This window comes from Phyllobates terribilis, unplaced genomic scaffold, assembly GCF_046119375.1.
Source record: "Phyllobates terribilis strain yellow unplaced genomic scaffold, ASM4611937v1 Scaffold_10__3_contigs__length_209671492, whole genome shotgun sequence".
Lineage (NCBI taxonomy): Eukaryota > Metazoa > Chordata > Amphibia > Anura > Dendrobatidae > Phyllobates > Phyllobates terribilis.
This window is the reverse complement of record NW_027362770.1, coordinates 46564255-46585351: the sequence shown is the minus strand read 5'-3', so window position 1 is coordinate 46585351 and position 21097 is coordinate 46564255. Positions and strand designations below refer to the sequence as shown.

The following is a 21097-nucleotide window of genomic DNA, read 5'->3' as shown; positions in this document are numbered from 1 at the left end:
CTCACTGTAATGCCACAGCCATGGTGGTTGTGGCATTACAGTGATTGCCCAAATCGATGGGAACAGTGCCAACAGTGAAACATGAAAAGCCGGCAATTCAGCAGCGGCATACACCTGTACCCGACAATTTAGAACCGAAAGAATAGAGCTTCACACATAGATTAGATAGATATAAACATGTCAGCCACATATATACGAAGTACAGTGAAAGTGTTGCTTACTGTACTTGTCATTTAGCGTAAAGGATTTATCAAAAAAAATAATAGTGTTTTCATGCACCGTCTCTTTAAGAAAGCCGGCCGGCAATTCAGCATCTGTACCCGACAATTTATAACAGACAGAATAGAGCTTCACACATAGATTAGATAGATAGAAACATGTCAGTCACATATATATGAAGTACAGTGATAGTGTTGGTTACTGTACTTGTCATTTAGTATTAAAATAAAGGATTTATTATTAAAAAAATTGGCGTGGGGTTCCCCTTAATTTTAGGCTCTAGCGGAGGTTAAGCAGACGGCTGGGGCAGATGTTTGAAGCCTGGGAAGGGGGTAATACCCACGGAGCTTCCCAGGCTACTAATATCAGCCCCCAGCTGAATACATAGCCTTTACTAGCTATTAAAATGGGGGACCCCCCAAAAAAAATGACGTGGGGTCCCCCCTAATTTAATAGCTAGCAAAGGCTAGGCAGACAGCTGGGGGCTGATATTAATAGCCCAGGAAGGGAGCCATGAATATTGGCCACCTCCCAGGCTAGAAACACCAGCCGTCAGCCGCCCCAGAAATGGCGCATTCATAGGATGCGCCAAATCTGGCACTTAGCCTCGCTCTTCCACGCTGCCCTGGTGCGGTGGCAGGGGGTAATAGGGTTGGGGTTGATGTCAGCTTATAATGCCAGCTGACATCAAGCCCAGGTTAGTAATGGAGAGGCGTCTATAAGACACCCCCATTACTAACCCCATAGTCAAAGTTAAAAAAAACACAAACACCCAGAATAAAGTCCTTTAATTGAAATAAAGACACAGTCCTTTATTGTTCTAAATTAAACCATACTTACCGTCACGCCCATTCCAGCTGAAGCCAACGATCTCCTGCAATAAAAGAAAAATAATAAAGCAACCTCATCCTTACCTTTCCATGGTTCCCACGACAGCTTCAGCTCTGCTACATCGAGATGACAGGCTGGACCGCAGCAGAACACTGCCATCCAGCCTCTCATCCCGCAGACACTGAGAAGCGCAGGCTTGCTTGCGCTGCTCAGCGTCTCTCTGTGACGACATCCAGATGAGCCGAGTTCATGTCCAATGAACTCGGCTCACCTCATGCACGTCACTGACAGCGTGGGAAAATTCTCAAGCTGAAGCGCTGAGTGCAGGAGAATTTTCCCACGCTGTCAGTGACGTGCATAAGGTGAGCTCATGTCCAATGAACTCAGCTCACCTCCTGCACGTCACTGACAGCGTGGGAGAATTCTCCTGCACTCAGCGCTTCAGTGTGAGAATTCTCCCACGCTGAAGCGCTGAGTGCAGGAGAATTTTCCCACGCTGTCAGTGACGTGCATGAGGTGAGCCGAGTTCATTGGACATTAACTCGGCTCATCTGGATGCCCTCACAGAGAGACACTGTGGAGCGCAAGCAAGCCTGCGCTTCTCAGTGTCTGCGGGATGACAGACTGGATGGCAGCGTTCTGCTGCGGTCCAGCCTGTCATCTCGATGTAGCAGAGCTGAAGCTGTCATGGGAACCATGGAAAGGTAAGGATGATGTTGCTTTATTATTTTTCTTTTATTTCAGGAGATCGTTGGCTTCAGCTGGAATGGGCGTGATGGTAAGTATGGTTTAATTTAGAACAATAAAGAATTGTGTGTTTATTTCAATTAAAGGACTTTTTTCTGGGTGTTGTGTTTTTTTTAAATTCTTTACTAGAAATTCATGGTGGTCATGTCTAATATTGGCGTGACCCCATGAATTTCGGGCTTAGGGCCAGCTGATAATACCAAGCTGGCCCTAACCCCTTTATTACCCAGTGAGCCACCGCATCAGGGCCCTGGATGAGTTGGGTACAGCGCCAGAAGATGGCGCTTCTATGAACGCGCCATTTTCCGGGGTGGCTGCGGACTGCAATTTGCAGCGGGGGTGGCCCAGAAAGCTTGGGCCTCCCTGCGCTGCGGATTCCAGCCCCCAGCTGCCTAGTTGTACCTGGCTGGACACAAAAACAGGGCGAAGCCCCACGTCAATTTTCTTTAAATTATTTCATGAAATAATTAAGAAAAAAGGGCTTCCCTATATTGTTGTGTCCGGCCAGGTACAAATAGGCAGCTGGTGGTTGGGGGCAGCCCGTTCCTGCCTGCTGTACCTGGCTGGACACAAATATAGTGCGAAGCCCCACATCAATTTTTTTAAAATTATTTCATGAATTTCCTGAAATAATTTAAAAAAATTTAAGTGGGGCTTCGCACTATATTTGTGTCCAGCCAGGTACAGCAGGCAGGAACGGGCTGCCCCCAACCACCAGCTGCCTATTTGTACCTGGCCGGACACAACAATATAGGGAAGGCCTTTTTTTCTTAATTATTTCATGAATTTCATGAAATAATTAAAAAAAAAGTACGTGGGGCTTCGCCCTATTTTTGTGTCCAGCCAGGTACAACTAGGCAGCTGGGGGCTGGAATCTGCAGCGCAGGGAGGCCCAAGCTTTCTGGGCCCCCCCCCCGCTACAAATTGCAGTCCGCAGCCACCCCGGAAAATGGCGCGTTCATAGAAGCGCCATCTTCTGGCGCTGTACCCAACTCATCCAGGGCCCTGGTGCGGTGGCTCACTGGGTAATAAAGGGGTTAGGGCCAGCTTGGTATTATCAGCTGGCCCCAAGCCCAAAATTCATGGGGTCACGCCAGTATTAGACATGACCGCCATGAATTTCTAGTAAAGTATTTAAAAAAAACACAACACCCAGAATAAAGTCCTTTAATTGAAATAAAGACACAATTCTTTATTGTTCTAAATTAAACCATACTTACCATCACACCCATTCCAGCTGAAGCCAACGATCTCCTGCAATAAAAGAAAAATAATAAACCAACCTCATCCTTACCTTTCCATGGTTCCCACGACAGCTTCAGCTCTGCTACATCGAGATGACTGGCTGGACCGCAGCAGAACGCTGCCATCCAGTCTGTCATCCCGCAGACACTGAGAAGCGCAGGCATGCTTGCGCTCCTCACTGTCTCGCTGTGACGGCATCCAGATGAGCCGAGGTCATGTCCAATGAACTCGGCTCACCTCATGCACGTCACTGACAGCGTGGGAAAATTCTCACGCTGAAGTGCTGAGTGCAGGAGAATTCTCCCACGCTGTCAGTGATGTGCATGAGGTGAGCTCATGTCCAATGAACTCAGCTCACCTCCTGCACGTCACTGACAGCGTGGGAAAATTCTCCTGCAATCAGCGCTTCAGCGTGAGAATTTTCCCACGCTGTCAGTGACGTGAATGAGGTGAGCCGAGTTCATTGGACATGAACTCGGCTCATCTGGATGTCGTCACAGAGAGACGCTGAGCAGCGCAAGCAAGCCTGCGCTTCTCAGTGTCTGCGGGATGACAGGCTGGATGGCAGCGTTCTGCTGCGGTCCAGCCTGTCATCTCGATGTAGCAGAGCTGAAGCTGTCGTGGGAACCATGGAAAGGTAAGGATGAGGTTGCTTTATTATTTTTCTTTTATTGCAGGAGATCGTTGGCTTCAGCTGGAATGGGCGTGACGGTAAGTATGGTTTAATTTAGAACAATAAAGGACTGTGTCTTTATTTCAATTAAAGGACTTTATTCTGGGTGTTTGTGTTTTTTTTAACTTTGACTATGGGGTTAGTAATGGGGGTGTCTTATAGACGCCTCTCCATTACTAACCTGGGCTTGATGTCAGCTGGCATTATAAGCTGACATCAACCCCAACCCTATTACCCCCTGCCACCGCACCAGGGCAGCGTGGAAGAGCGAGGCTAAGTGCCAGAATTGGCGCATCCTATGAATGCGCCATTTCTGGGGCGGCTGACGGCTGGTGTTTCTAGCCTGGGAGGGGGCCAATATTCATGGCTCCCTTCCTGGGCTATTAATATCAGCCCCCAGCTGTCTGCCTAGCCTTTGCTAGCTATTAAATTAGGGGGGACCCCACGTCATTTTTTTTGGGGGGTCCCCCATTTTAATAGCTAGTAAAGGCTATGTATTCAGCTGGGGGCTGATATTAGTAGCCTGGGAAGCTCCGTGGGTATTACCCCCTTCCCAGGCTTCAAACATCTGCCCCAGCCGTCTGCTTAACCTCCGCTAGAGCCTAAAATTAAGGGGAACCCCACGCCAATTTTTTTAATAATAAATCCTTTATTTTAATACTAAATGACAAGTACAGTAACCAACACTATCACTGTACTTCATATATATGTGACTGACATGTTTCTATCTATCTAATCTATGTGTGATGCTCTATCTTTCTGTTCTAAATTGTCGGGTACCGCTGCTGAATTGCCGGCCGGCTTTTTTAAAGAGACAGTGCATGAAAACACTATTATTTTTTTAAATAAATCCTTTACACTAAATGACAAGTACAGTAAGCAACACTGTCACTGTACTTATTATATATGTGACTGACATGTTTCTATCTATCTAATCTATGTGTGAAGCTCTATTCTTTCTGTTCTAAATTGTCGGGTACAGATGCTGAATTGCCGGCCGGCTTTTTTAAAGAGACGGTGCATGAAAACACTAATATTTTTTTTAATAAATCCTTTACACTAAATGACAAGTGCAGTAACCAACACTGTCACTGTGCTTCTTATATGTGTGACTGACATGTTTCTATCTATCTAATCTATGTGTGATGCTCTATTCCTTCTTGTCTAAATTGTCGGGTACCGGTGTATGCCGCTGCTGAATTTGCCGGCCGGCTTTTTTAAAGAGAGTGTCTTCTGAGCAGTTTGTCAGCTTTTGGACACCTTTGCAGGTGTTTTCTATGTGTTTCTATGTGTTTTTGTTTGCCTGCCATTGGTTTTAACGGTGTTCGACGGTGTTCTAAGGTGTTCGACGAACAGTTCGACGAACAGTTCCTCGAACATCCCGGTGTTCGACGAACCGAACCGAACCCGAACACTACGGGGGTGGCTCAACACTAGTCACTGTATCAAATGTCTTTGTAAAGTCCAGATAGACAACATCCAAGGGCCTTATTCTGGTCCATTCTGGAACTTCCCTCCTCACAGAAGCTTATCAGATTTGTCCAACAGAACCAATCCCTGTTAATACCATGTTGATTCTGGGTTATGAGGCTGTTGTTAGTGAGATAGTCCAGGATAGCATCTCTTACAAAAACCTCAAGATTTTCCCTCAGCAGAGCTTAAACTCACAGGCTCAGTTTTGTCCCCCTTCCAAATATTGTTACCACATTTGTCACAACCCAGTCCTTTGGTACATACCTTGTAATTATGGAATCCTTGAATATTAGATTTCCATGAGCATAACAACTATGCTAATATTTCTAAGTCAATATTCATTCAAACACTCAAATGGAGGTAACAAGACGGACATTAGTGGCTTCCTTACATATAGAAATACATTTTACTTGTTAACCAATCTCAGTGGTGCCTCCATGGCATAAACTTGGACAGTTTTGGTGAATTTAGACAAGAAGATAAATAGCAAACAATAGTTTGTGGAAACACTCAGTCCGAACAAGCTGGTAAACACCTGACGAAGGAGCAAAACGCTAGTCAGGTTATCGGATCACTGACACCGCCAAAACAATCACGGTTACCGGCAACACATTACTCCATTGAAAAAGGAGATGTGCTGCTGATAACATGATACCGTACAGTGACGGAAAATGTTGTATTACCAAGCGTTCGTTACCCATCAACAGGGGCTGTGCTGCTGATAACATGATACTGTATGGCGACAGAAGGATAAGGTTAGCATTTGTTCTGCTTCTATCATTGTTGGCCAACCGGAGTGAACAGGCCAGTTAATGAGAGCCCAATGACTTGTTACAGTCGATTAGTGCTCATCAAGATACACTGATGGGCAAAAACCAACAGGTGTAAATGAACCATTAAATGGAATAACCAGGAAGATGACACTGTGGAGCTGTGAACGTCTTCGACTTCAGAGTAAAAACAAAAAACTCTGTAACTTCTTCAAACTTGATTTTTCCATTCTTGGAAAGAACATATTTTTCAGCAAATACATTTATATTCACGTTTTACCATCCGAAATAGAAAATGATATCTTCATTTAAGTTACCATGAAGAAAATTATAGAAAGTGACAGATGTGCTATTTATGATGGATAAAAACGTAAAAAGAAGGTTTTCAAAGTACAAATGTGGGATTTGTACCAACACTACACATATAAAAATACTGTGCAAAAGTTGTGTTTCATTTTAGCTATGTGAACATAAGTCTTTTTTTTCTTTCCTTGAAGTAGAACATGATTTATTTGATCCTTCTGCCCAAAGCATAATCCTATTCTGCAGTTATAAAGAGGAATTAGGCTGTTTCTGTTGCTTTCAGAAGTCGGGTCTGCCCGACAGATGTTTTCAGTTCGGCAGCTGCACAACTAGAAGTACTGTATATTGTTTTCCTAATGCAGTTTGACTTTCAGTCCTTTTAGAAATAAGCTTATTTTCTGAAATGTATCTTGATCACCAGAGTCTGTAATGGGGAAATACTACTACTTCATTGGTGAAAACAACAAAAAAAAAAAGTCAGACTTCTTATGTTGTCAATTTGAGCTATTACACCAAAAACCATTGTCCATGGCCTGTGTCTGGATTTGCCCCATTAACTTCAATGTGAACTGCGATACTAGGCACAGGCCATAGACAGACATGATACCATTTCTAAAGAAAAAAACAGACACATTTTTAATCCTGGACAAGCCCTAAATGTTACACCATGTCCCCGCGGTTCGACTGAACTAGAAAAGGGTACAATATGCCGTCTGGAGAAATGAACATTTACAGAAAGGTAGCAGAGGGAACGAACAGATGCAGAATGTGCATTGCTGGCGGCACTACACTTAATACAAGTCTATAGATGGATAGAGGGATTCTCACTTTTACTTACACATCAAATAAAGTTTCTACTTTTAGCTAAGTTTCTAGCAGAGATGTGCTGCAACGTACACTAGAAGAATCCTTTTTTTATTTTGTTTTACTTAGATCTTTTCTACCACATTGCTCCTATCATTGAAATGAATGAAAGCCATAAGGCGAGTAAGTTGCATTCTTAGTTACAATAGATCTGTAATGTGGGTCTTCTTACTATAATTTCGCAATTACTTTTCAGGTCTTGATGGCTAACATGGACAAGAAGCCAGCAACTGGAGTGCAAATAATATTACTGTAGATATCTATACAAGTTTCAATACTCAGTGACCAAAGAAAACTTTCTATAATGGCAATAGTTGTGAGTGCTCATATAATAGTAAAAAACTCTGTTGTATTAAAGGGGTTGTCCACTACTAGGACAACGCCTTCTTGACCTAAATGTGTGGCCCCGATAAAATAAAAAAGCTTATACTCACCTACCATGCTGGCGCTGTTCCAGTAGTGCCGGCACGAGCGGGCCCGGAGCTCTTGTGCGGTTTGTATAACACATGGTGCCCGGTGCCCAATCAGCGCTGGGGTCACTGTCCCCGTCTACGTATGGATTGATCATGGAGAGGATGTCAGAGATCAACTGATCCTCAGCTTCCTCTTCATGTTCAATCCGTACGTAGACAGGGACAGTGACGCCAGCCCTGATTTGGCGCCGGGCACCACGTGTCATAGAACCACACAAGAGCTCCAGGACTGTGAATGCCAACACCGCTGGAACGGCGCTAGCACAGGTGAGTATAAGCTATTTTTATTTTATCGGGCAAATCATTTAGTTCAAGAAGGTGTTGTCCTGGTAGTGGACACAACCCCTTTAATTGCAAATCCAGGATGTAAAATACACTGTAGACTACAGGTTTACAAGTCATCTAGTTATAATCTCCTGTTGGTAAATTGTAGTTGGTAATAGTGATTTTATCAAAACTACAGCATCAGCCCAGTAAGTGACAAACCATTGGAATCAGGGTATCAACCCCTAAATTATGAAGAAAAAATCCGGCACTCATCGAGTTGGAGAAAAATAATATCACATTTATTAGCAAAGCAAACCAAAAACAGTGACGTTTCGGTCGAAAGGACCTTCTTCAGACAGATTACATATGGTTCATTGCATGTAACAGCGCTGTGGGGAATAGGGATTCAATGCCCATAGGATTTGCGCAACCGAATTGTCAGTGTTTTTGGATTGCTTTGCAAATTATTTTTCTGCAACTCTATGAGTGCCGGATTCCTTCTTCACTGAGTATATGGAGTGGCATCCTATCCTGGCACCGTATTTTTATACAGAGTGACGTACATCCGGTCTATATCCCTACATTATACTACTCTCATATTGGGTGGCAAAAACCTGGTGATAGCTTCACTATAGGTAGAATGGTGGAAAATATCAGGGATATTAGGGATTCCTATATTTAATATATAACTAAAGGCCCCTATACACATTAGACTAATGTTGGTCGAACTTGCCGATATCGTCAGATTTAGATGACAGTCTTAAGTTCATGGCTTATAATTGTATAGATATAGATAGTACATATGTCCGTCTGCTTCTCCATCATTACAATGCAGCATTTTTAGTAAACCTTTCATGTTCACCTTATTAGATCCTGAATGGAACAGTGCACTGAACTATATTTAATAAGGGATGACAGACTCAGATTCAGAATAAATTCCCATAATAAACCATTGTTGAATGCAAAATAGAAGGACAAAAAAACAAAATGTACCTTTTTTAGTATCAGCAACTGAATCTAATGCAAAGTTAAATAGGTTTTTGTGGTGATTTAGGAACTCTATTATTAAATCACTACACTCATGACATCACTTGTGGGTGCGGTACTGTTCTCTGCTATCTCACTCTCTCCTTACAATGCGCACTGACAGTGCACTCTCTTGCTGGTACATCACTTCTCATCAGCGCAGGTAAGGGAGTGTACTGTCACTCTGCACTGAGAAGAATAGTGCACCGTGACAAGATCTTATTGGGCATACAGTACATCAGAATTGACAACTGACACATGTCAGTAGAGTAGGGACCAACCCTGCCCCTAAAACGGACGTCACTGATGACATTTTGTTTCAGGGAGGGGACGCCCCTGATGGTAACTCATTTGCTTATCCCAGTATACACTGGGATTCTCAAACAAAACATCATCACACAGGAAGTAGTAAAAAAAATACAGCAGTTACATAGAGAAGTGAGGGAACGGTAGGGACATTTTAATTAAAGCATATTGGAAAAAAGATTAGATTATGACATTAAATAGATATTTAGGACTAAAATAAATTTTAGTTTCGGACCACCCCTTTAAACCTAGGCCGGTCATTGGAATTGTTTTTTCACCTATGTTGGCTACTAACCTGTTATTTATGGCACTTTGAATCATTTTTGAAGAAAGTGCTTTAAAATAAACGAATACCATTTGTACTGTAAAAAAGACGTGTGAAGGAGACCTTGAATAGAGGTTTAGAACCACACAGGCTCCCATCCAGACAACATCTATTTCAGGGAAGACCTTGAATATTTTTGCAAGACAATGCTAAACCACTTGATGCATCCATCACAGCAGCTTGGCTTTGCAGAAGAAGAGTTTGGGTGATGAATTGGCCGCCTGAAGTATAGACCTCTCTCCGGTAGAAAACATTTGCTGCATTATGAAATGAAAAACCCGGCAAAGAAGCCTCATTACTGTTGAGCAGCTAGATCCCACATCAGATAAGAATGGGGCAATATTTCTCTCCTAAAACTCCAGCAGTTGTCTCCTCACTTCCCAGACATTAACAGACTGTTGTAAAAAGAAGTGGGGATACTACACAATGATAGACAAGTGCTATCCCAACTTTTTGAGATGTGTTGCTGCCATCCATTTCATTTGAAAAAGTTAAGTTATCTTCTGATCTGTAACCTGTTCTGTTGTGCATAAATATGGTTATAAGAGACATTCAAATCATTTCATTCTTGTTTTCTTTACATTTTACATAGTGTCCAAACCTTTTGAGAATCAGGGTTGAGATTGCCAGGGAAATGGAAGTGTTCTGCGCTTACTGGAAGGATGACATTCACAACCGGATATAGTATGATGGCTTATTGTCAATGCTTTTAAGAGTTACACCGACTCCTTCCTCAGGACAACCATATGTATGTATATAGATGTATGGTTGTCCTGAGGAAGGAGTCAGTGTAACTCTGAAACTCTTCTATATTAGGATAAGACCCTATTGCGCTCTTGTATTTTAATCTAACCTTTTGGGAATTGGAGTTATATAAAATGGCAAGTCTACTTATGCACAAATAATAGGAGAACCTATCAACTTCTCGAAATCACATTGTATATAAAGTAAGCATCAGCATCACTAGACCTTCTTTTCATAACTTTGTTTGGGCAGACTTAAGTTTTATGCTGGCTTGGATATTTTTACAGTTGCAATCAAGTCGGTAATAAGTAACTGTAATATAACAGCTGGAAAATGAAAAGGCAAGTAGGGATTGATTTTACACATCTACACATAGTCGTGACACTTCAACCTGGTGGATATATGTAAAATACGCAGGTGAAGTATGGTTCTCCGGATGGAAAACTGAGAGCACTTCCAACCATGCTGAGAATAAAACAGCATTATCTACTCCACTATCTCAATTGTTTTCGGACATCTCTATCTGTTGAGATGCCAACATCCGCATCTCCACATCTCTTGATTTCTAAGCTGGACCTTCCAACCTGCAGAGCAGCAGCAGGACCCTTTATTTCTAAGCCCGTCTAAGTATTGTGCTTCCTCACAACACCACCAGGTGAGCAGTTTCTGCAGTTAAAACGCCTGTAGTCTGGATAACACCCTATTTGCGCTTCTTCGTCCCTCCAGATTTTACTCAATGTCCTTATGTTGACGGTGCATGTATTGTAGGCCCCAATAGGTATTGTAGGCCCCAATAGCTACCAAGAATCTGCTGGGCACCCAAATCTTACTGCTGAAGCCATCTGGTAACTATACATTTGTGTTTGAAAGTACATGGGCATGTATTTATATGTTGATGTCTCATTGTTCAGGATATTTGATCATCTAGAATCTGTGCATTGCATTCCTTATCCTGATTCCTGGAAGCAGACAACACTTTGCAGAAGTTCTAGCAGCTGGAATGAGCTGCAATAATGCAGTGGTTCAATAACCGAATCCTCACATGCTCCGCACAGTTGCAGTGCATGTTGGGTGCGGGTGTATGGAACGAGTAGTAAAAGACAAAATTATTTAACCCATACAGTAAAAGTCGTAATGCAAAAAAAAAATGCCAGCATTGCTATTCTTTGTCTGCAATAAAAAGTGGTCAAAACATCATACACAACTCAATATGGCATAAATAAAAACAACCTCTTTCTACAAGTTGAAAAAATATAAATGGTGGAATTTCATGTTTTTTTCATGGGAACTTGAATTTTTTTTCTCAGTACATTGTATACAGTCCTGCTCATCGTTATTGGCACCCATGAAGTTTAAGTACATAATGTGGAACATCTCCTGAAAAAATGAATCAAGTGAAACAGTTTCTATGTATAGAGCATTCGTGTTAAATACAAAATAGCAAATGATAAAAAATAAGTTAAAACCAAAAACAATCGGAGGAAAAAATAGAAAAAGCTAAAGCTTTTTGTGACACTGGTATTGGCACCCTTTACATTAATTTAGTATAGAAACGCATTTTGACTCACCTGTGGTAAGTCACAAAAGAGATTCTCCTGTGATTAATTGTCGGTGCCCATGTGACATGAATTTGACAATGAATGATGACTTCAGTGTTTTAAAAAGCCACATGATAGGCCCTGTTCCTTTGTCACAATGGTGAAGACAAAGGCATTGTCTGAGGACATCAGAACTGCTATTATTAGCAAATACAAGACTTCTAAAGGGTATGAGGCCATCTCCAAAGACCTTGGTATCCCAGTTTCAACAGTGTGCAATGTTAATAAGAAGTTTGCCAAGCATGGAACCGTCAAGAACCTCCTTGGACGTGGGGAAAAGAGGAAAATTGACAAGAGATGTCTTCGAAGGTTGGGGCGAATGGTAGAAAAAACACATCAAACATCCAAAGACCTGAAGGTCCAACCTGGAACAGTCTGGGGTCATGGTTTCAACAAGTATCATATGCCGCCCACTAAACAAAGCAGAGCTTTACGAGCGAAGGCCAAGGAAGAAACCATTGCTGAAGAAAAGACATAAAAATTAACGACTGATCTTAGCCAAAGAGTACATTGACAAACCACAATCCTTCTGGGAAAATGTTGTGTGGACAGATGAAACAAAAATAGAGCTTTTTGGCAATGCAAACCAGCAGTTTGTTTTCAGTCTGCGCAATGAAGCTTATAAGGAAAAGAACACCTTACCAACAGTTAAGCATGGTGGAGGATCCATAAGACTGTGGGGTTGCTTTGCTGCATCCAGTACTGGAGGCCTTGACCGTATCACAGGAATCATGAAATCAGAGAATAATCAAGAGATTTTAGAGCGAAATGTCCTACTCAATGTAAGAAAACTTGGTTTGATTTAAAGATCATGTGTCCTCCTGCAAGACAATGACCCAAAGCACATATCCAAAAGTACACAGGAATGGTTGAAAAAGATAAAATGGATTGTTTTAAAATGGCCAGCAAAAAGTCCTGATCTCAATACCACTGAAAATCTTTGGGGTGAGCTAAAATCTGGGAAATCTTTTTCTGGGAAAAAGAACCCTGCAAACATTCAAGAGCTTGAACAAACTACAAAGGAAGAGTGGGGGAGGAGTTTCTGCTTTGAAAGTGCAACATGAAAGTTGAAAAACAATGTTTTATTGTTGTATTACTTTGGACCACTAATTAAAAAATCCTGAGGATATAACTTTGGTACATTTCCATTTATTTCTGAAAATATTGTACAGTCTATGAAAAAAATTAAGGGGTGCCATTAATGGTGAGCAGCACTGTAAAAAAATAAAATGAGGAGGAGAAAAACAAAAAATCAAAAATTGAAAACTGAGTACAGTACCATAATACCATCATCAGAGCAGTACAGACACTGAACCAAAAAATGTGGAGATATTTCAGCTCTGAAGAATACAGAATTGGGAGTACATACTAGAAAACTATACAGATCCTGAGATGAAAGCAATGTATCTACAATGATGGTTTTTATGTACTACCTGTACACAGTAAAATGTGACTGTACATGTGAACATCATTGGTACCAGCTGTAACATTAAAATATCACTCACCTTCCACTGCCAATTGAAGGGAAAGCAATTGATTTGATTTTTTTCTCATCTGCCAAAGCCAAGCAGTTCTTCACTGTCTTTTCCAGTAGTTCTTCACACTTGTCGGAGCCCCAGCTCGGGCTGTTGCAGTGGATTACAAACTTTGCAGGCAATCCATGACCTGAACTTACTGCGGCTGATCAGACACAGGAGACAAGAAAGGATACAGTAATTGGAACCATTTCCCTGTGTGCGCCATTTCTCCTGCTGTGGCCCTGGCTTCCCTCACAGATTACAGCTGGTAGTCAGAGGTCAGAGCAGCTTGACATTGTCAGCTTATTGGCAAAAGAGCCTTTTAAAAAATAGGCATTGTCTAAAGTGGATAACAAAGTGTATTCTGCGATACAACAAAAACTAGTAAGTGGGAATAAGACTGCAAGATCTACTCACTAGGGTAGGATATTACAAGTTTCAGCTATTTAATAGTCCCTGTACTGTTATCTTAATTGGATATGTAATGAGATAAATAAGCTAATCCCTTCATTTAAAAATGGTTTTGTTTTACCCCTGAAATATCACTCCTTAATTATGTCCAGTAAGGGCTTCCTTTCTCCCTAAAATGTAGCTATCTGCCTGTTGTCAAGAGTAATCCGTCTCTAGCAGCACAGACGCCCAGACACGTTATAGGAAGTGGGGAGGAATGTAATAAAAAATACACTACACAAACAAGGCACATTCAGTAATCAAATCCAAAAGAACAGTAAAAAAAACTATTTAAAGGGAACTAGTCAGGCAATATATGGGCAGCATTCATCTCAGCCAGACTGTACAACTGCAGCCAGGAATATTATTTCCTGATAAACTCTGGCGTTCAGAGAATATATATTTTGAAGATCTGGCAGATCTCTCCCTTGCATGTCCATAGGGAGAGCCCTGTCAATCAGCTGCAACAGAGCTGGGAAGAGCCGGCTGTGGGCAGAAACAAACTAGTTTGGTCTCCGGCTATGGTTCCTGGCAGGAGCGTTTCAAAAAATGATATAGCTGGCTTCAATCGTGCAGTTACACTGACATTCATGCTGCCTGCGATTTGGGAAGCACAAATTACCTAACAGGTTCCCTTTAAAACTGTACAAAATTACACTACATAGAAGAAAACACAAATAAAAGCAATAAAATACACAGATGTGTATACTACCACTCATGTCTGACTCTGGCATGGTCAGGCACCCCCAACATGAAACCCAACAATAAGGGAGTAATATATAGCCAGTGCAATAGTAAATACTATACTCTAATGCAGCCAAGCACACCGTGTAATCAATAAGGAAAACCTAGATAAATAAGGCATGAAACACATAATTAAGGAAAAAGCTCCATGTGCTGAAATAGCCAAAAGAAATAGTATACAGCATAAATAGCTACCAACTAGAGGAAAAGACCATGTGGTAGAAGAGATCCCCACATATCACTAGGAGAACCGGCTTACTCAGTGGGTAGGAATCTTTGTCACTGTTCCTGCTCTCCACTTTGTCAAACTGCATTTACATGTAACAGAGAGGTGGGCTTTTAGTAAAAGGCAGGCAAGCTACTGTACAATGGCAGGAACATCGTAAACTGGGAAGGGAAAGGAAGTTCCAGTACATTTAGTGCTGTAAGAATGCTGATGAAAATTAATATCCCTCCAAAAAAGTGGATAACGTTAAAGAGCATGAAAATTTGAGCAGTTTCTGGACATATTAGACTGATATCTGCATCAAAAGCAGTTAATTAAAGGGCGCTGAGGAAAAGAAGACTGCTTTTCTACAACATAGGGTGAAAAGACATATGTAATTTATACTAAAGACTAAGAAACTACAATAAGTAATTCTAATAAGTATAGAGCAGTAAATCCAGCACAACTGCTAATTTTAATGAGAATAGCACTGACCCATTTAAGTGAATAAGGCTATGTTGTAGTTCACTGCACAGTAGGTAGTGGTGGGCATTGCTGGGGAAAGAAAGAATGAAGAAGGAACAGCCTTAAACTAGCTCGGAGTTTTCTTAATTCTGATGACTGCTGGGATTATGGGAGTTGCATCTTCCCAATCAGCACATTATAGCATATTTTACAAATGTGCCATCACTTATTATTGTGGAAATTATTTTAAGTAAAAGCAGCCTCATGAAAATACAGGAATGCAATTAAAACAAAAACAGTGTGAAATTACACTCAGGATTTAAAGGGAATCTGTCAGCGGGTTTTTGCTATGTAATCTGAGGACAGCACAATGCTAAGACACTGAATTGAGTGATGTGTCATTAATTAGGCTGTGTGCTGTTGAAGGTTTTATTGCTAGGAAATTATCATTGTTCGGACAACAGTGCACATGAGCACTGGCCTGACCACGCCCCCTCCACTGATAAGCAGCTCACTGTCAATAGACAATGTACATAGAGAGCTGTGGTGTGGGCAGCGCTAGCTTCTGCTTCATGCTACATCTAAAAACTTGTGTGACAACTACTGAACCCAGCAAACTAAGCGATACATTGCTGGAATCAGGGTCTGTTTTCCTACATTATGCTGCTCTCAGATGAGATAGCAAAAACCTGATGACAGATTCCCTTTAAAGAGGTTGACCACTACTGAACAAGCCCTTTCACATGCTTCTGGTGTGCTGAATAAGACAAGAGAAAAGCATATGTAGATGTAGGCATTCTAAAATTAACACACAAGAAAGATATCACAGCACGGACCGTTAACTCTTAACACAACAAAAGCCACTGAATTAGTATTGTTTAGGTATCCAGTCACCCTCTTCTGTGCAGGGATTTCTTTCTGAGTTGTGAAATTTTTGTCATTTTAAAAACAGCTACATCTGTCCTTACTTCTCCACTCTTGAGTATTTGAACCCTTAATGTTATGACATATTTATTTCATATAAAAGCTAAAGACTAGGAGCAATGCTGGTGCAAAAGGCAACTATGCTTTTATTCAGCACACAAGGTACATTGAAAGGGGTTATCCAGTAGTGGACAAGTCATTTAAAGTAGATTCAGCAAAGGATGATACAGGTAGCCCATTTACACTGTCTTCTCTCATTTTGTAGGCAAGTTCAGTAAAACCTACATTTTGATGAAATATTTACCATTGTTGAGAACTCTCTTAGTCTTTCTACAGTCAGTTATAATATATTATACTAATAAAATATAATCCATGAACTCCCACTGGACTGTTACATCAGGAACACTGTCCGCTACTTCTGACCTACATTTACTACAGCGCCTCAAGCTAGAAGGAAGCTTCAGATTTATGGATGTATGGCAGATGTTGTTCTCCTTGCTTTCCACGTAATAATTTGCCATCAAATCATCTGCTCTTGCAACCCAACCAATATGTTTTACAACGCAAGACAAATTATCAGTAATGACCGTATGCCTTTGATGATCCTCGGCCTGAACAAATCCATGTTTATCATATATGCCCTATTATTCTGGCGAAGTCATAAGCACATGTGTGCTCACCACAGTCTTTCAAAGATCTCAATTATGAAATTTCTTAGCAAACATGGCCATAAAATCCTATGGATGCAGTGATTTTCACAGTTACACTTCACCGCTCGGTGTCATGATACATCTGCAGCTTTAAAGTTAAACAATTCAAGACACTGCTGTGTAATAATATTGCAATATGTGCACGTAATTGAAAGCCAGTGTTCGTCAGATCAACATCTTTCAGGAGGTGACCAAAAAAAAACCCTGCTTTTATTTGGTAAGAACAAGCTCATTTCTTCCACGTTATTGCTTTTCTTTTTCTGCAGAGACATAAAAGAGCCATCATCAAGGACGAAAATTAAAGTGATTGCAGGAAAACCTGGGTCACCTATAAATTTCATAGAGTAAGGGAGTACCAGCAACTATTGTGCAGTTGGGCGTTGTTCCCTAACATATTGAAGAAGTTGAGCTCTGGACATTTCCAATTTGTTCTAATTTATGTTTCACTGTTTCATTTGGCATATGGAGAATGCTTCATAAATTCAAGAGAAATCTAATAAAACAACCTGACATTCCTGTAATCAGATGGGGAATTATATGCAAAATGTGGCCAATATGGCAACTTAAGCGTTTCACCTTAACACTACAACTCTCCCCCTCGAATTAGAAGTTATCCGTTGTGTGCGTCTGTAAAGTTTTCTTGTCCTTCAAAGATCACGCACTTAAGGAACTTTGCAGGTTAACAGAAAAAAAAACAGCGGTTTGTAAACGGTGTAAACCATTGTCACGATTGTAATTGGAGTTGAATAGAGGAGGAAAATACCAATGATTGGTTCCAAGAAACGGACCATTGTATAACCTTCTCCATTTATGCATTTTATTGGACCACACGAGTAAGTGTGCATGTATAAATATATATATATATATATATATGTTTACATATATATGCCTCTCAACATTGATATTACAACACCAAGAAGGAAAAGTTGTGAAATTATGGAAATCTCAGGATGGACAGACATGTTAATCTAATGTAAAAGATGTAAAAAAATGAAACAAAATATTCAAAACATCTCAACCTATTCAGTATGAATGTTCTTTGCAGGAATATACACACTTACACGTCTTGCCAATGAAGTTATTCATGGTTATCTGAGGAATATTCTGCCATGCTGAATGCACTTGGGCAAATCATCAAGATCAGCTTATGGCAGCTCACTTTGCAATCACCGGAGACACTCCAGACCATGGTGGTCTGTTTAGGCCACACAGGCTGCTCACAGTAGCCCAAGCAATATGCGGCCTGGTGCGATGTTGAAAACTGGTTTCCCTCATGCAAACCTCTTCATGGCGTTGCCCACATGGTTTCCAAACAAATCTCTGGCTACCATTGTATTTAAGACAAAAGAGATACTTATCGCTGAGGAGGATAGACCTCCATTTCAGTCTTGCTCTTCACCATGATATCCTTTGAGAGCTGTGGTATGAGGCCAATGGAAATCTGTAGCTGGACATCTGACTTGTAGCCCAATGCTGTGCAAACGCGTTCTGATGTTCTGTATAAATACTGTTTTATACTATACCTGATGATTGTGATGTCTAATGTCACTTCAACTGAATTCACTTTGAATCTAACAAAATAATGTGAACAATGCCATGACGTGGCTTTCGTGAGAGAACATCACACCGGTTCTACTTCTAAGATTATGGTGCGGTGTGGCATAATGTACGGTAGCCAGACTCCTCTAATCTTCATTGCAGCTACACTAACAGCTCAGCGTTACTTTGATTTGGTTGTGGCACTAGTGGTACGGCCATGTTCATGAAACCAGTGATCCAGGAGACATTTTCAACAAGACAATGCCAGTCTGCATGATGATCATGCTACTATGAGCAGCCTGCTTGGCATTAAAGTGTTACCATGGCTTTCAGCTTCCATACAGCACATCATTTGTAAGCAATTGCATATGCAAAGGGAGATGCCAGCAGGGGAACTTGACGATTTGCATTCCCAAGTGCATTCAGTGTGGCAAAATATTCCTCAGACAGCCATTAATAACCTCATAGATTGCGCCAAGTGCATGTATTTCATTCATACTCAATTTTGAATAAATCGAGATGTTTTGAAAATGTTTCTTTTATTTTTTCATCATTTGCGTAAAATTAACATGTCTATTAATCCTGTATGCAAACAAAAGAGTGTATCAGCACACTGTATGTGCGAAGATACAGGCAGTCGCCTACTTATGAACATCTAACTACGCACGAGTTGTAGATACTAACAAGACATCAGCCAGGAAGTTAAAGCTTGGGCGGAAATGGGTCTTCCAAATAGACAATGACCCGAATCATTCTGCCAAAATGGTAACAAAGTGGCTTAAGGATAACAAAGTCAATGTTTTGGAGTGGCCATCGCAAAGCCCTGATCTCAATCCTATTGAAAATGTATGGGCAAAGCTGAAAAGGCAGGTGCGAGCAAGGCGACCTACAGACCTGGATCAGTTACACCAGTTTTGTCAGGAGGAATGGGCCCAAATTCCAACTAACCATTGTGAGAAGCTTGTGGAAGGATATCGCACACATTTCACCAAAGTCATTCAGTTTAAGGGCAATGGTACCAAATACTAATGAAATGTATGGAAACTTTTGACTTTGCAGTAAGTAATAAAAATGTCTTATAATATTATCTCTCTCATTATTCTGGCATTTAGCAAATAATAAAAATATGTTAATCCTAATTGACCTAAAAAGGGAAAGGTTTATTCTGATTTCATGTCAGATATTGAGAAAACATGAAATGTGTCTTTTTACATAGTGTATGTAAACTTCTGGTTTCATTTCAATGGTTTTTATAAAGTTTAAATACTGTATATACAAAGGGGAGGAAAAGGGGGGGTTAAGGAAAAAAGTGAAAGGAGAATTTATTGGGGGGGGGATAAGGTAAGGTAGGTGGAAAGGAGAGAAAGAGAAGAAAGGAGAACTCAGATTATATATCAAGTCCAAAGTTTGAAACAAAGAATACAAATAAAACATAAACAATAGAATAACATTGATTAAACATTCATGGTAAAAAACAGTAAAAGCAGCACTAATGAAGGTGTAACATTAACAACTAAAACAACTTGGTGCCACTTTAGACATTACTCTCAGGGAAAACATTGGTCCAAAGTTCCCATTTTCTCTTATGCTTTTCATACAAGTTGTTTGCATGTTTAGTTTCATAAAATTTATGAGAAGATATCTTTCCTAAAATGTCAGGAAAATTGGGAGAAATCGTTTTTTTCCCCAATAGGCCGCAATGGAATTTTTAACTACAGAAAATATATTAATTAAAATAGGTCTCAGAAAAGGTTCTAAGTGTTCCACATCTAACGAAAGGAGAGCCATTTGGGGAGTAATAAGCAAGTTTCTTTTAATTAGTTTATTAATGAATAATGAAACCTGAGACCATAAGTCTTTTATTTTGGGGCAATTCTAAAATATATGTAATAGGTCACTGTTGTGGTCACAATTCCTCTAACATTCAGGAGAATGGTTAGGGAATGCTTTAGCTAACCTAACCGGGGAGAAATACCACTTAGTAAAAATTTTGTAATAAGATTCATGAAGAGACATGAAAATGTTAGAAGCATAAGTTAATTTGAGACCTCTCTCCCATTGATCTTCTGTAAATGTTTTCTTAAGATCTAACTCTCATTTAACCATATGTGATTTCTTAATAAAGGAAGTATCATTATTAAAATAATTATATAGGATTCTTGCTTGCCAAAGGAATTGGTTACTTATATTTCCGAGGAGCAACCCCACTGCCCCAGAAATAGTAAATCTACCAGATAAAAGTGTTTTGTTTCCTTTATAAGCATGTACTAAAGAAACTCTATGTTTGAAAGTCCATGTTTTTGTTTGAGTACCTGGAATGGGATGAAATTCTCCCCATCATGTAAATCTTTAATTATTCTTATTCCTGCAGGAGCCCAATATACAGGGATCATCTCCTTAGTCATAAATTCAATAAAGGATAGTGGATTATTTTTTATTTGATCATATTTTGAGGTTTTCCTATTAGATTTAGTCAAACGTTTCCAGGCCAAAATTGTAGCCTGAAAAATTGGATGCACCAAATCCGAAAGGGAGGGATTAGTTAAGTGCCCTATCAGCAAATCCTGAAGGGAACGATTATCATTTTGTGCCAATTCAAGGTCCAACCAAGCAGAAGAGGCCTCTAATTTAAGCCAAAACATAGTATGCTTAATGAGATTAGTATAGAAGTAGCTCAAC

The 21097-nt window shown here is 40.5% G+C and overlaps 1 protein-coding gene across 3 annotated transcripts in view; it reads right to left on the bottom strand.

Moving 5' to 3' along the window:
* MACROH2A1 (macroH2A.1 histone) overlaps positions 1 to 21097 on the bottom strand; it is a 196444-nt gene that overhangs the window by 10586 nt on the left and 164761 nt on the right. For 2 of the 3 annotated variants that reach the window (XM_073649539.1, XM_073649540.1), the window contains exon 8: positions 13370 to 13544. In XM_073649539.1, coding sequence (XP_073505640.1) covers positions 13370 to 13544 — 175 coding nt within the window. Of the gene's footprint in view, positions 1 to 12506; positions 12575 to 13369; positions 13545 to 21097 lie in introns of all 3 variants that reach the window. The other variant, XM_073649541.1, reaches the window with a different exon arrangement.